This window comes from Uloborus diversus, chromosome 7, assembly GCF_026930045.1.
Source record: "Uloborus diversus isolate 005 chromosome 7, Udiv.v.3.1, whole genome shotgun sequence".
NCBI lineage: Eukaryota > Metazoa > Arthropoda > Arachnida > Araneae > Uloboridae > Uloborus > Uloborus diversus.
In genome coordinates, this window is record NC_072737.1 from 54,703,060 (window position 1) to 54,720,854 (window position 17,795).

Here is a 17,795-nt window from a genome sequence, read left to right on the forward strand (position 1 = left end):
TTAATATTTAACAATACGAAATATTAAAACATGAGCGAATTAAAAAGCTCAACATATAAAAATATTAAAGGAACACATTTGGACTTTTGAAAAAGAGAAATATTAAAATTTAACAGACTGATGAGGAGAAAAATGAAAGCAATGAAATATTATGATTGAAAGTTTGGACTTTAAAAAGTGGATGGTAATTTTTTACCAGCAAAATTTATGTCAGTCACCAGACTCTCTTTGCTATCATCATTAATCTTTTTTTTTTCTTCATCGTCCTCATTATTATCGAGATCATCGAAATGAATCTTCAATCTAATGATCTTCAATTCCTGCGAAGGCATTGCTAATGCCACATGATTTCAACAAATATGTAGCAGTTATTTCTTTCCTTCCCGATCAAAATTTCTTAACACACACGAAGAACATAAGAAGAGGGACTATAACTTTGACTAGAGGTGGTAATTTTTTTTATCTCCGTTACGTACGACACACCTCTTATTATTATTATTATTTTTTTTTGAAACATTTTTAAAGTAAAACAGTACGTTTCATACACGAAAACTATGATAAATGCAAATTCTGCAGTTGAGAATGATTTAAATTTTTTTTACTGAAGTTAAAACAATTTCTTACCTTGAAAAAACCCTTGCAGCCTTCACAAGTCCTAACGCCATAATGTTGGCAAGCAGCATTATCCCCGCATACTGCACATAGCATTGATGGTGGTGGTGTACTTTCTGGAACACCAGGAGATGACCGGCTGGACCCAGATGTGCCACTGGGAGTGGTTGGGGTCGTTGGAGTGGCATGCCGAATGCTGTAAAGAAAAATACAAATAAACTTAAAACAATTATTTTTTCTGTAAATTAAAGATTTTTCCTCTTTTTCTAATTTAATGAATTCGCTACGGTTCTTAACACGATTTCACAACATTTTTTTTTGGGGGGGGGGGGGGGGAACAACTGATATTTGCAACGCTTTGTGCATTTTATAATTTCAATAATTTTATTTGTTATTGTTACACAGTTTTTAGGCTCCATTGTTAACACTGAAGTTTACAGTATCAGCTGAATACTGGTTTTGCACTCATCTCTCCTAACACTAAATTTAACTGACACTGACGTGCTAAATGTATTTCTGTTTTCTTAGCTCAATGTTAGTAGTTTTAATACGCAACTTGTAGGGTAATTAGGTCCTTAACCCCTCGGAGGGAACATGTTCCTGTTGAAAATTCCTGAGGTTGTCAGTGCTTTTTAGTGTGCTAATGTTACCCTTTGGGTTTTGGAAAGTCGACGTCACAAGACTGGGGCATTTATTCAACCATATTTAATGTTGGGACGTATATGACCCAGTCAAGATAAAATAGGCTTAAATGACTTGATATTAGCACTGGGGCATATACAAGTAGTGAAAAGATGCAAGGTACTTTTGCACTATGTTTTATATTTCCCTGTTTTGCTACGTCTTTCAAGGAAAAGAAAAGCTTTGTTTGAACCTTACCTTCCCTCCTGTGTTGGTGGACTAGAGATAGTAAGTGATGGCTTCCGACTCCCACTCCGCCCCTGTTTAGGACTGGGGGCGGGGCTTGTCATCTCGTGTAGAGAAGGGGGCGGAGTTCCGAAGTGGGAGGGCCCCTCTGGGCCAGAAGATGTAATCCCAGAGAAGGTGGTGGGATAGGGCGCAACAAGTTGATGAAAGGATGGCTTCGATGACGCCCCGGCGTCAAAGGACGGAGGCATGAAGGATGAAGATGAAGGACCGGGGCTGTCTAAGGCAGGGGTGGCTGATGTCAATGCTGTGATGGATGTAACGTCTTCTGTCTGGGGAAAAGTTACCATGGAAATAGAGAATCGGTCTCCTTCTGAAAAAGACAAAAAAGATTCGGGAATTAGTACAGAAAAAACATTTACCTGTTTCAAATACATCACAGGCACAGCCAGAATGATGCTCTGGAGTGATAACAAGATAGAATTTTATCTTAGAGTGGGACTTTTTTTTAATATTTACATATTATGATAGTCAAAGTGGCCTAAAGCAAATGGATCCATGTCATAATTCACCCCTCCATTTTGCTGAGCCCCTGATGTACATTAAAACTGGACATTGCACAATAATGTACAATGAATAAGAAAGACTAAAATAATTTTAAACAGAAAATCATAAGAAGTTTCAAGTACTCGGTTCTTAATCTTGTTTTTTTTTTTTTAATACACCCAATTTATCAGTTAAAAATTGACTTTTTTTAAAGTGAAACTATTGCATGCAGGAACTTTGTTATGGACTAAACGAAAAAAAAACCAACTTTAGCTAATATTTTAGGCAAATAATAACAGTAAAAATGGAAACATATCAAATATCTTACCAATATCTTCTTCCATAGGAACATCTTCCCCAGTTTGTATGTCTTCGAATTTGAATGAAAAGACTCCACAGACATCAGATCGTCTGTAACGAGGTGAATATGTCTCCTGAAAACTAGGCAATGATGGTAAGCCCATTGTTGAAGTTGTCAGAGGGATGGTTGAGATGTCCTCTGTAGTGGATGTCCCGAAACCTTGTTGGAACATTTCCTGAAAAGTGCTGTCGCTGCGACTGTCACCAGTGGCGAGGAAATTTTCGGATGTGGTTCCAAACTCCAGTGGGGGTAAATCCTCTCCGATGAAAGCAACCTCCTCTGAGAAGGGAGCGCTAAATTCGGGACTTAGGAAGCTGCCACTGAACTGTGAGCTCTGGAAGAAATGAATCACATTAAGTATTTCATATGAATTAGGATTTTCATGTTGGATCAGTTATCCGGAATCATTAGAATCCCTTCTTCCATGAATAAGAGAATATTTTCTCCCAAATCTTTTTTTTTTTTTTTTTTTTTGTCATTTAATAAAGCTTTAAATCTACTGGGCGAAGGAATTAAGCAATAATATATTCTTAACATATAAGCATAATACAAAAAAAAAAAAAAAAACAATAAATGCAAAACGATGCGGGAAATGCAAAGTGAAAACATTAGTGAAAACATTAAGTACTACTCAGAGATAATAAAAACAAACGAAAAGTTTTTAAACTGAGATTCAAACAAGTGGTCCTATACTCCTAATAAGAGGTCCAGCTATACATTTGCATTTGGAATTGGACACATGTGAGGCAGTGAGCAGCAAAGAGATGTAAGTGGACATTTTCAAGTTTTGAGTAAAACGCGTTTAAAGAAAACGTCCAAGGTAGACTTTCATTGAAAAGTTTCTCTTCATTATGCTGTGCAACAGCATCTACCAGGGCTGCTAGCACTATCTCTTGCCCCAAGACAGAGGACAGCTTCATCTACCATTTTCAATGGTTATCTTCAAATGTTTAATTTTGACACTTGGTTTCCTTTGCTTCTCACTGCTTCATATGTGGACTGAGGACAGTTAGAAATGTGGTCGTGCCTAACCTGTGGCTGCTGAAGCAGAAGCATGGTGGTGGGTGCTGTGTCTGTCGCGGTGGTCGTGGTTGTGTCTGTGGTGGTCGTGATTCCACTGTCGCTGCTTGTGACAAGGCTAGATGTCGAGGCCGGTACGCTGGGGCTCCCACTTGTCCTGCAGCCAGTGGCCGACTCTCGACTCGTCAGCTCGGGGGCTGTAAAAAAGAGAAAAATTATCAATCAACTCTCACCTGACAACGGTGACAAAACATAAACATTAATACCCCACATTCCCTCACCTTGGATTAAGTCAACAAATACTTTTTTAAAAAAATAACGTCATTTTTCTGGATCTCACCTGTTTATTAAATTTCGTCACGTTCAGAAATTACTCTTATTAACCCTGTTGGAGGCAAACCAGAGTATAATTAGGACGATTTCACCTTTAGTTGACGTGGTCCTGCCCCCAAGAGGGTTGATCTGTTCTTTGTCAATTTAAATTGAAATAAAACAGCTATTCTGAGGACAAGATTGACAAATAATTACTTAGACATTAGTGGATTTTTTACGTTGATAAAACAAACACTAAGATTTTTGTAGAGTTGACGCAGAATGTTGTCAACAATAAAACCAAGCCCCGATTGGAACCAGAATAATTCATTGTAACGTTGAGAGAGAAACACCAGCTCCTATTTTCGACTGATTACAGATCTCTAGAGGGCACATTATTAAAGAACCCTTATTAATTTTGAACTTTTCGAAAATAAATGATCCTATGAATTATGTATAGCTACCATTAGACAGTAGAAGTGCAACAACAACAGTAGAATAATTTCTAACATTCATAATTAGGAAATTATTATTCATACGCTTTTATTTCTTAATTTTCACTAAGTAGTGTACTTATTAATCTTTTCATTCCATGGAGTTTTTGGTTACACAATTTGTTGCATAAGCATTAGACAAATTGAAAGAAAAGAGCAATGGAGAGATCTAGATTTGTCTTTAAAGCTCAGAGTAATAATTCTGATTCATAGAGATCTGCTAGCTTTTAAAATACAATAATAATAATAATAATAATAATAATAATAATAACAATAACTCAGTGATTGTAAACTAAATGTACTTATTGTTTATTTCATTTACTGAAATTTTCGCTTATAACTCGATTTTATATATTCATCGGAAAAAGTAAAAAATAGATGCCCTTAGAAGATATAAGAATTAAGAGAAATGCATGTTATTTAACACATTTAAAAAAATTTGTTCTTTTAAATGAAGGATTTTAATTTAAGTTTATAACATAAACTTAAAATATATATAATGTTTAAAATAATTGCAAAGTATTTGCTTGCTAAATATTGGTAAACTTGTATAATGTATTTAAACGAACTGCAGTTCATAAACACTTTTTCAAAATATTGAATCTAAGTGAGGATTGATTTGTCAACGTTATTATGCTGTTGCTTTCTTTTTAGTCTCCGCGGGAATAAAAATAACTGAATTAAGAACTTTTGATAATTTAATATATCAGTCTTTGTTTAAAATGTTATTTACATTAATCACATAACCATCGGTAATATCTTACAATACTAATGCCATTTATTATTAATTTTTGAAACGTAAACTCAGTTTTCGTTAATCCAAAGATCAAGGAAAGTTAGCAGCGCGATTTACTGTACATTAAATTAAAAACTATTTGCATTGGTGAAACCACGTATTGGGGAAACCACGATGCAAATCCTGTTAAAAATCTCACAAAATCGGGAAAGGAATTTAAATAAATTCAAATGTGTATCAGTTTAGGGTGAGTATCCAATTTACAGTACGTTACATCACCAAGAGTTATTTTACTCCTGGTTAGTCCGGGGGCATATCAAAATCCACAAGGTCACAAACATCATAAAATCATTATGATAAAAAATGAAATAAAAATATTTTATAAAACTATTGCGTCTTGATCAGTATATAAGAACATATATATTATATATATATTTGTACATGTGTACGTATACACACATACCAGTTTACCAGGAACCAATTTCAAAGTTCATAAAAAACTTACTGCTGTATGCGGCGAGCAGGAGCTCTGCCAACCACTGGTACAGCTTGTCACGTGAGGCACAATACATATAATGGTCTTCAGAAGTCCAGAAGGACTGAGGTCGGATTCTGAAGAAATGGAATTACTCATCAGAATCAGTTAATGGATTTTGGGTATGCACCTTCGTGGGTACGGCGGTATTACTCTCAGAGACAGTAAGATTTTTTGCGTAGTTCAGGATAGTTACTAAATATAATGAGTTCAATTATTAAACGATATTCTGAAATTTAAATTTCGTTGAAGATCTACATTGAGTTTTAATTGCATGCTAAAAATTGAAAAACATTGTTTTTCTTCATCCTGTAAAAGTTTGGTGTTTTATTATGATTTACCTTAAAGAATGCGTCTTTTGAAAATAGATGTATCAATAGATACCATTGAATAAAAATTTATGTTGCACAATTCATTTGTGTTGCAAGCGGGGATTGAAACTTGAACTTATGGGAAGGCGGCTACGTTATCAAATGTAACTTTTCAGTAAAACAAGAGGAATAACAACAAATAAACAGTAACAACAACGCAAATGAACTTCTTGAATACTGTAGTGTCACGACTGATTAGAGTGAATTTCGGAAAATTTCAAACAAAAATAGATTAGAATTTACTGAAAAATAAATGAAACTTATTTTTGAAAATGCATTTTATAATACAAAGTATTACGCTAACAATATAATAGTGTTTTTTTTTTTTCCTTTTTTCAAAGAAGTATTAAACCAAGGATAATTCAAATATCCTACAAATTGTTCTGCACTCAATATATTGCAGGAGAAGTATTTTTTAATCATACTTTCAAAATACATACATATATATTTTGAAAGTAAATATATATAATTTTTCTATGATTCCAAAAAATAATTTCAACATAAAAGTTATTATTTTGTAAAGCAAGAAACGTGCTCAATGTGAAAGTAAACAAATGTTAAATTTGATTGAGTTTTGGTACTTTTGTGAATTTTTACTTTTAACAACTACTTTTAACCCCTTTGACGTGCTAACTCCCACGATCGTTAGTTAAATACACTTTATATCTTCTGCCTACAATTGCAAACTAAAATTAATAGTTTCATCTAAATAATATTTAATTATCATATTTGTAAATACAATTTTTAAGCGTTTTTCCCTATTGAAACATAAAATTTCTGAAAATATTCTTAGGCGAATGTTTTATCGATTTCTTAGTAATGTTCATGAACCGATAAAATTGCCGGTTATAAAAACTGATGCAATTAACTTTTATAGTGTTTTTATTTTTATGCTCATAAGCAATCAAATGATTTATCTATTTCTACACGCATCTTATTATTTATGCATGCAAAAGTATTGCTGTATAAAATATAGAATTATAATTCTGAAAACTAAAGGAATGACATTTTTTTTTTGATAAATATCTTGTGGAAAGGGAATTTGGTTCCCTCCTCATTAAACAATCTAAATTTGCTATTAAAAATAGTTTCCTTAAATTGAAATTATGTTTACACCAGATAAGATTTGAAAAACGTCATGGATATATTAAGCATCTAAATATTTAGATACCTGATGAGGAAGAAAACTACAAAGAATTGAAATCTGACTAGGAAAATAGTTAAAAATTTCAACAACCACACAAAAAGTCTTTCTCTTTTAGCAGCGTACAGAAAAATTAAAAAAAGAACAGCTATACATTCTTAATTTCTGTTGCAGCTAAACATTGGAAGTTAATGAAGGTTCAAATAAAATGCACGCTAATTTAACTACTATTCAAGCCTTTTCCAAAAATTAAAGTTGAATAAGAGTTAAATTAAAATGCGTTTTAAAATACCCATTATTCAAGCATTCTCCAGCAATTAAAACGTAGTAAAAATTAAAATAGAATGGGCTTTAAGATATGACTATTTTATTATTCAAAGTATTTACAGAAACAAAAATTAATAAAAGTCAAAACAAAATGCGATCTCAACCAGCCATTTTTCAAACCTTTTCAACAACCAAGGTCGTCGTTTCTAAAAAATCAACAAGACTCATCGCCATCAACTCTGGCGCCCCTGATTTATTTTTCACTCTTGGCATGCAGCGATATCACGCCCCAGCCATGGGACAGGGTGGGCCAACCTTGCGGCGGGAATAGAGATCCGACTTTAAGAGCTTCTTTCTATTAATAGAATGTCCGCTACAGCATCGATCTCTGATGACGTAATCAGGAGAGGAGGAGTTACTATTTTGGGCTTTTTGACGTCAGAGGGCTTCGTGCGTTAAGTTTCGATTCTTCATCTAATAAGAAGGATGACGTCACGGACTGCTATAAACACTGGGGACCACTGCCAAACGCCTGCCTAGAATTCAAAGATCGCTCTTGGGTAGAAAATTTGATGGAAACCAGCAGGAATATTTGAATGCATTCCAAAAATATTGTAAAAGGGAATGCTTCTTCACGCATCATTGTAAGAAATAAATGCAAATGATTTTTTTTTTGGACGAATGATAAGGTGGAACAGAGGAAGTAGTTAGAATTTCAACCCCATCCACCCATCTCATTGTATACAGCCAAAAGATTTTAGTAAAGGAGGAGAATATAGATTTAAATACATTGGGCTACTGCTTAAATATAAATGGTAATTATCAATAATGAATTGGGAGGATGATATGAACACAAATTTATATTCAATTTTACACTGCTGAATTTAAAATTCACTTATATATTTTTATTAAATCGTTTTTTTTTTTTTCTTCTTTTTTGAGAAATTAGTAATGCTTCAAGATTACCATTTAAATCGAAACACATAGCTCTAATTTTCCTTCCTCTTCCGGGTTTTGCTTTGTTTGTTTGTTTTTTCAAAACTATTGCCTGATATTGTAATTTAGTTTTGGCGCAATGAAAAGTAAAGGATTACTTGTATGCATAAACAACTAATGAGAAAACCAACATTAAAGCATCTAAGGCAAAGTATTTTTTCTTACATTTGCTCTGCAGTTACATGAACCAATTTTCACAGCGAAAAGGTTTCAAGACTTTAGGCACTTAACAGCATTTATAAGTAAAGCTTAATTTTCATGAGGTGCCAGTTCCGTACTTATTTTGAATTTTCAACCCATCTTTATACCCATGTGACGGAATTCACACTATTTACGCAAAAAAAAAGTTAGGAACAACATAGGGCCCCTGCACATGTTTTGTCAGGAATTGAGCTCTGCTCACAATGATTGCTGCTTAGAGCCCGAAGTTATAAACCTTCTCTAATTGACAAAAAAAGTGGTTAAATATATCGCCGAGACACAGGTATGCAGTATACCGAGATGAAGAACATTTTTGTGTTGATACCACATTAAATATTTCATGCAAACAAACGGTAGTGCGTCAGAATTTCAAGGGTTGTTGTATTGCATTTATTACTCTAATTTTCAATAGACACGCTACAATAAGGAGAAAAAAAGCGGGCCAATTTGAGCCTGTAAATGTGTTTTTATCTCAATTACACCTCTACATAGGGAAGGCTGCCTTAACATGTCCAAGGTCGATCGCGTCTGTAAATGTGGTTTTACTTTGTTAGTATAGTGGCAAAGGAAAAGCTACATTTACACGCCTTGTACCGAATGAATGAGCGCTACTGAAAATCTTTTTTTTAATCATAAAAAAGTAATAATAATAATAATGTACCATAACCGTATTTGTATTGGTTGCATATATTTATGCATTTTGGATGTACCATGTAATCGATGTTCCGATTCAATGTCCGGTTCAAGTTCTAAAAGTATTGATAGTTTAATTCCGCTTTTTTTTTTTTTAAGCTATAGAGTTTCCCCTTAAGCTTTAGCTTTTCTTTAAAGGACTTGATACGTACAAAAAATCAAAAACTTACTAGTATTTTAAATTAGAATAATGCGTTTTTTAATGTCCTGTTTGGTAAGTTATAATGATATGCGTTTAAATTTATCCTCAAATTTTGAAACAAAAATGCGTAATTAGTACCTTTTGAAAAAAGTTTAAGATGTAGAAAAATAAAATTAAATAATTAAGTATTTCTTTTTAACAGATGCTTTGCAGTTTAGATCATTCATAGAACAAGCGAAATTTATTTGAGATGGAAAAACTTTTTTTAACTACAGAAGATATTTAATTAATGTCTTAACTAAATTTTGTTATTATTTAAAAACCCATAAGCAAACATGAAATGACTAAATGCAGGTGAAAAACTAATTCCTCAACATTGAAAAAATATATTTTAAAAAAATAAATGAATTGTAACAACGCAAAAACTAAATTTTCAAAATCAGCAGTTGTCAAACGCCACTATGATGAAAAATAAGTCTTGAAACGAAAGTCCGCGCTTTAATGTGAGGAAATTCCCTTAGCCAGCATAAACAACATACCGTAACTGTAGCTACCCACGTACTACGTGACGTCGCAGCACCCACTATCGATTCGAAACAGCAACCAATGGCGATGTAGAGAGATATGAACGCAACACGCAATTTACGTCATGAATGACGTCACTAGAGTAGCACACAGCTGAGATTCAGGTTTGAGAAGGAACATTGAAATACTATAAGAAGCTTCAAATTCCATACTATTAGAAAACTATTTTTTTTTTTTTTTTTTCAAAAAATATTTTTTCACAAAATTAGTTTTTGAACGGGATTTTTGCAAAAGCTCAATCATTATAATGTTTGACGTGCATTTTTTTACTTACTTAAAATCAATAACTAAGTAACAAAATTGTACACATTTGTTTTTTAAGAAAGCAGGAATAAAGTTTGGTAAAAAAAATTCACATTTGTTTTTCTTTACGGATTAATATATATTTCATCTTGATGAGTTAGACACTCAGAAAAAATTAAAGCAAAGATAAAGGTTCACAAGAAAGGCATATTAAGCGGTAAAAAGAGACGTTAATGGAAAGGTATTTTCCTTGCAAAAACCGGAAAGTTCAACAAGCATAAACAAACTGAAGTTGATACCCAAATGTTGGATAAAATCATAATAAATATACAAACAAATGATTTATATTAGCGAAAGTCTCGGAACAGAACGAATTGCTTCGCATAAATCAATATATCAATGATGCTTAACTAATTTTTTGTAATAACAAAAAAAGTAATGAGTGTAAGATAAGCGTAAATAAGCAATGATTGCAATATAAGCGTAAGAAAATGTATGAGAAAAGGAATAATAGTAAGAAATATTGCAAAATGCCATTATTAGAGCAGTAGCAATATAAAGATTTGAAAATACATATGCGAATTGGAGAAAGTTTCTTTTGAGCATTTAATACAAAGAGCATGGTTATTTAAATGTCAGAATTGTGTTACATTGTGCTTTGAATATAATATAGGCAGGAAAAAAAAGTAATTAAGAGAAGTAATAACTAAGGTTTGGAAATGCAACGATTGTGTTTAAAAGGAAGAGGACTGCAGAGAGCTTAGAAGTGAGAGAGCTTTAGGGTGCATAGGACAGAATATAGTGCATACCCAAGAAATGAATCATTATGAGTAGTAAGTACAAGTACTTACGTGTAACTAGCAGGTCGACAAGTACCCAATTAAGAGTGCACAAGCGACTTTTGTCATCGCTTACGAGCGAATTCCAGGTTAAATAGTCCAGTTTCGGTATGGTCCACACCGGTATGATCACCACTTTTCAAAGTGTGGCACGTGCGATCATATGTGATTGTGAGAGAGTCTCAGAACACAACCTCACTGTCATATCCATTGGTTGGGTACTAGCAGATCTGTCCTCCGGCTCCACTATATATTTCCTATTCCCTTCTTACGGACGGTGGCTCATGACGTAGAAAGATCTCTGACGTCATGCCGACGTCGCGGCCAATGGCGGAAGCTTCAGACTCCGGTACAGGTGGTCGAGTAGAGGATGGGTTAGCTACGTCACGGGCGTGTGACGTCAAAGCACTTTGCCAACCGATGGATCGATGCAGCCGCGTCACTGTGTCGCCCCTGTGTGTGTAGATGCGAAGTTTTCCCCGGTCCCGGTTGCCCCAGAGATATGTTCGGAGTTTCGTTTTTTGAGCCAGATTTGTTGTGTGCGGTTATTAGGAGAACAAAAGGAATTCTAAGTGCTGTAATGGTCTAAAAAAATCTACGTGGGCTTAATCGATTAAAGAGATGGGCCTGCTGAATTTCAATGCAAATTTTTAACATATGCGCAACACGCACATAAACGTGCATATATATATATATATATACAATACCTAAAAACGGATCCATTTAATTCAACCTTGATTTATTTGGCATTTAGCAATGATGCAATAAAAAATGACTGGTAAATTCACACATTTTATATTTTTCAATAGTTTAATTGAGGAACTACGAGTTCCTCAATTAGTTAGTTACGTTGAATTGAGGTTTAATTGAAAAACTACGTTTTTTTTTCTCTTTCCAGCTGTATGTAGAAATGAATATTTATTAATCATTTATTGGCTATATCGTTTAATTTGTCTACTTATTTCCTGATAGTACGATAGCTTAAACACAACGTAAAGTGTACGACTGTTTTGATGAATATTATCACTTTAATGGCTCCTAGGAAGCAAAAACTAATGCAATACTTAAAATCGCTCTTTTCAACTTGCACTCAAACTTCCATGGTACCCTTTCAGATGGATTCAAAGTATTGAAAAGGTTATCTTCTTTTATAGTAAAAAGGTGAGCGAAATTACCAAAAGAAAAATGTTGTTTTCCCAAAATATTTGTGTTTTAGAGATAACTTTTTCTTTTGATTATTTCAATTCATGTAATAATCGTTAAACAGGAGAAAAAAACAAAAGTAGGAAAACACTGATAGTTACTTTTTTATCATTAATATTCAGAACAACGATAATACAAATTCAACTGCTTTCAGTTTTAAAACAGTTGAAAGAAACGATTGAGACATCTAGCTTGACATACAAACCAGTTGATATTAAAAAATTAAAAACATAAATGCTTTCAATTGAGACCTTCTGCTTTACTCAAAGGGGTACTTTTTAGGAAACAAATCTCTTTAGGTTCTGTATCATTGGAGGGGCGGGGGGAGGGGTAGCTGCTTCAATATATGTATGTAACATTCGAGTAAAAATATGCATATTCTTGTTCATACATATGTTACAATTTAATAATTTTAGAATTTGGAAATTTTAAAAAAAAATCTGGGCTTTCATTTCCGACTAGTATTATTTACCGATGAAAAACGTTACTTTTTAATCACTTTCTCTACCTTAACAAGAACTAGAGTTGCTTTAGTAGTTTGAGAGTCTGATCAATATTTAAAAAAATTGAATTCCTTGAAGAAATAAACAGCGAAAACTCTTAACAATGTATTCTTCAGTACTTTGACAACGTACAGCCGGAGACCTGTACATAAATGGTGTCACACTTTTTTCAATATTTTCCCTCCTCCCTCACCATTGTCACAAAGTGTCACACTTTACCTTATCCCCCTCCCCTCTCCTTATCACATGTCACGACATTTTCGTAAGCACATTTTCATTAAAAATTTTTGTTGTCACACTTATTGTTACCTCCTGCCTCTACTTTGTCATAAACTCACAATTTCACAAACTCCCTTACCTCTCAAAGCGGGACATCATTTGCAGACTGCCCCTGAGCGTATTTGTACATTTTTTAGTTAAATGACGCCAGGAAAAAAACTGACACAGCTAACATTTTTAGTTTCTTAGCTTTAAAATATTTATTTTCCATAGCAGTTTACCTTATGTGTGAAAACACAAGATGACCTCAGTGTAAAAACATAGTGTACATGTTTGAAAGCACAGTTTGTGTGTCTCTATTTGTGCACTTTTAAGTTAAATGAAATCTGATTAAAGTTTTCACAAGATTAGATTTATGCTTTGCTTAACATTAAAATATTTATTTTCAACAGCAGTTAACCTTCAGTGTAAAAGCGTAACGTAGTACTCTATACACGTTTTACAGCACAATTATTGTGTCTTTATTTGTGCATGTTTAAATGAGATCCGGATAACATTTTATAAGATTAGTTTTATGCTTTGCTTAGCATCAAAATATTTATTTTCCATAGCAGTTAACCTTCAGCGTAAGAACAGATTATACATGTTACACAGCACAGTTTTTGTGTTTCTATTTGCGCATTTTTAATTTAAATGAAACCTGGTTAATATTTTTACAACATCAGTTTCAGTTTGTTTACAACAAAACATTTCCTTTCCACAGCCCATTAATATTCGGCGTAATAACATACTATACAGAAAATAATGACGGCAAAGTATATATATATATATATATATATGTGTGTGTGTGTGTGTGTGTGTGTGTGTGTGTGTGTGTGTGTGTGTGTGTGTATTTTTTTATTTTTTTAATAATTTGGAAACATTTCTTGTTACGAATTCCATAGAAGAGCTTTTTGAACATAACGACTATCGCATTCGTTACAACTTATTGAAATCATTTTGCTTCATTTTATTATTTTTTGACATAAGCATCAAAACCTTTTCAGGAATTCAACCATTGAGATTGTTTTCATTTTTTAATTTTATTTATTTATTTATTGGAAGAATGCTACAACTTACAAACTGCTAGCGTAAAAGTTTTTATCTCTAAAAACAAACGAAAACGATAGAGAAATTCCGATAAGGCGATATATCCGTAGCACATATGTTTAGTTCACTTGATAGATAACGAAGCAACTTGGTTTTACTTTCGCATCCAAAAGTAACTAAAAATAGGACGCTTATCATATATCTCCCAAATAAAATCTTCTGATAGGAACATTTTTATTCAAGAGTTCGACTTTTGATTTCTTTACGTAAGAAGAATGTATTTTTAGCTAGCATGAAAAAGACAACGTGATTAAAGTTTTTAAGTATATTCCATACAATAAAATCATTGCAAAGACACTACATTTTAACTTATCTAACTATAGTGATGAATCTGCTTCTGTTTAAATGGATACGTCATAACCTGGCACATGTCCGAGAAGAAAATGGTATAATAACGAATTAAGTTTTTTTTTTCTTTAATGTATAACAAGGGGGAAAATACAATAGTTCTATTGCGCGATTAAACGAAATGTAGCTATTGTATTCAAAAACTGAAAAAGCACTAATATATTATTGAATGAAATGTGGCTGTTGTAAGCAAAATAATAAAATATTTTGAGTTATAGGAGGTTTAATGTTTAATTAGTTCAATTAAAGTCTCCCAAATTTAGGGCTTAAGTTCCTCCTCCCCCGCGTAGCCTCCCAAATTCTTCACTAATAGTGTCACTTTTTTTTCAATAACATGCTACTAGGTATGTAGAGGTATCAAATTACCTAGTTTTGTATACACCAGATACATAGTTTAGGTTCTATTTTCACTTTACTGTTACTTTACAGCGTAGAAATACTTGAAATAAATTTGAATTCGTTCTTTTGCATAACTGACTTAAACCACTTGTCCATGTAACTCATATTGCCAAGTTGATAAAAGTGTTTAAATTACGAGTTGAAACATAAGTATTTATATTAAGTAAATGTTACAAATACAAGCAACATAGAAATATTTATTTTGATAAATCGAACATGCTTTGAAATATTTACATGATTTTATTTATCAAAAATCCATAAAACTTTGCTATAAAATAAGTTTTTTTTTCTGCTAAATCTTACCAGCAATAGCAATAATTTTTTGCGCTACCATTGAGCTGATATGTTTCTAAAGAATTAGTTAGGACTCCAACTTGATTTATTATACAGAAATTTAAACGTTTTTTTAAATTACCAACGGTGTTGGGAAACTGCTCCCCCTCCTCCCTCTCGTTTATACATTCACTTTTTGTAAGACAAACTTGGAAACGTGGCTAATACCGGGAGGGAAAAAACGCTCCATTTACGCCTGTAAATAGGTTTTTACTTCCATTGTACTTCATCGTAGGAAAGGCTACATTAACATGTCCAAGGTCGAACTCGTCTGTAAATGTGGTTTTGCTTTACTTGTCGTGTTACGAAGGAAAAACTGCATTCACGTATTCAGTGTAGAATGATTCAATATCACTGATTTCATTTGAAATTCAGTTTAAGTAAGTCGTATTAAATTGCCTAAGATTTATTTTAATCTCAATAGGTAATGATAACACCTTAATCAGAAATAATGTTCGCAAATCAAGTCCTAAATTTTTACCTGTTTCAATTCATGAAAGATGTTGTTTTCTGCCTGAAAGACGTTTCTGCAAGTTACTTTTAGAAGAGGATGGACTCAACGAACAGATACAAATTATTCAAGAGATAAAATGAAACACTGCATCGAAACTTAGGCACAATTGGAAATCACGTAAAAATATATTTCTAATTGAAGCAATTTCAAAAATTTAACTGACAATAGATAATCGTTGCAAAAGTTTCAGACAAATTGATCGACCAAAATTTTCCTGAACTTCATACCATAAAAATACTAAGGAAAGTCTAAACCTTAAAAATTTAGTCAATTAGAACGTCCTTATAGTTATTAATTCATATTAGACTTTGGAGAACATTATATCATATAGATACTGGGAAATCATCTCGCTAAAATTATTTTTATCTGGTACGGACTAACATATATGAATAATCTTTTTCGTATTTAGATTTTGGAGAGCGTTGCATAGGCTAAATGTTGGTAAACCACGTTCACTTAGTAGTTTAATTGATAATTTATAACGTATCAGCGAGAGCAAAATTCTATTCATGGTTGTTTGAGATTGGTTTTTGGTGCACATAACATCAGTTCATATTATTTTTCTAAACTATTCAACATAATATTGATAGGATTGGTATCTCGGTTTCATGTTTGTCTCACAATATGGTTAGAAAAGTATTTGTCACTATTAAACTAAACAACATTTTAAAACTATTAATTTAGACATTAGACATTAGTCATAATTTAGTTCAGAAAAATATTAATTACGACCAGTTTAGACAATAACTAGTCACTGAGAGTTTAAGCAACTAATAGTCACCATAGGTGTAGTAAAAGACATAATTTGAAAAACTCATTTCATATTGAAATTCAGTTTGTATTCTGAACGTTTATTAAGAACTTAAAGAGTTCCTTGTAATTTGCCTGCATGCTCCTGTTCTTTTTCTAAGCAAGTAACAACTCATGTAAAACAATTATAAGAAAAATTCCAAAAACAAAATTAAAGACGCTGACTTAAACTAAAATTAATGTAATAATAAAAATTTTCAACTTATCTTACAGTAACTAAAATTTTTAACTTATCCCAAAAATATACAATTCAGTTTCTAATTTGCTTCCTTACTAGAGCACGTAAATGTTCAAGAAATCTTGGCGAAACCATAACTCGCCAAATGAGCAGTGCACCGTCCAGAACCTGCCAATTCCGTTCTAGCGTTTTGCAACTGCAACACTCCAGTACATGTTGCTAGGCTGAGCCCAGATTTAGAGTGACGTCACGAAGAAAGAAATCGATGATTGCTGGTACGTATATAGGCTGACTGCGCTTTCATATAAACGTATTCCTACATAAAGGAGCTATTTCTAGGCACTCAAAGCATGACGTAGCTACCTAATTAAAATACGTATTTTATAATGCAGGAGCTCTGACGTCACTTTTATGACGTAGAAGATGGAAACGACGCTTTATCTATTAATACATTTTGATCACGATGTTGAAAATTTGTTTGCAACATGTGGGCGAAGTAACAGAGTTTATATCCAAACACCTAAAAAAAGAACACCGACAAAGTCTAATAAATAGGTTTTAAGCATTTTATGGGGATCTAAAGCATTAAGCAAACCTTAAAAACTGGTGCAAAACTTTTACAAAGTTACGTTTAAGCTTTATGCACAGTTGTAACATTTTAATATCTGAACCTCAAAGCCAGGCTATTGTAAGTCAGTTTGTCACTACTTTACAGGAAAGTGTAAAAACGTTTAAATGGTGCATACAAAGGTTGAGAGTCGAACTTTCATAACACTGGTAAATAACTATGAAGCATTGTTTTGCGGATGGAATTACGTGATTATGGCTCAATGCGGAATAGAATTCCACAGACAATGATGTATTTATTGTCTGAAAATCGTCATTTGTGGACTTGGCCCTGAGGTACAGATATTTGAATCGGGAGCATAAAAGTGGAGATGAAAGCTATTGTACAAATTTTTCATTGGTTCATTGCTGTTCATTAAAATACTAATGGAGCGAACTTACATGGTCTGACGGATATAAAATTCCCGAGGAAAAGTTATTGCATTTGAGCTTGTGTTACATGCAAAATTTCATTTCAATGAATGCATTTGAATTTAACAGAAAACAGATAATTTGTTATTGCTTGAACAACACATAAAGCAGAAGTTTTACAATTAAGAATACAACGA

The 17,795-nt window shown here is 32.9% G+C and overlaps 1 protein-coding gene across 1 annotated transcript in view; it reads right to left on the reverse strand.

The window, feature by feature from the left end:
* LOC129226695 (nuclear receptor subfamily 4 group A member 2-like) overlaps positions 1 to 17,795 on the reverse strand; it is a 33,668-nt gene that overhangs the window by 9,906 nt on the left and 5,967 nt on the right. The window contains exons 2-5 of the mRNA XM_054861324.1: positions 3,419 to 3,603; positions 2,354 to 2,720; positions 1,492 to 1,852; positions 625 to 808 (exon numbers count right to left, since the gene is read on the reverse strand). Of these exons, the coding sequence (XP_054717299.1) occupies positions 625 to 808; positions 1,492 to 1,852; positions 2,354 to 2,720; positions 3,419 to 3,603 (1,097 nt within the window). The remainder of the gene's footprint in view (positions 1 to 624; positions 809 to 1,491; positions 1,853 to 2,353; positions 2,721 to 3,418; positions 3,604 to 17,795) is intronic.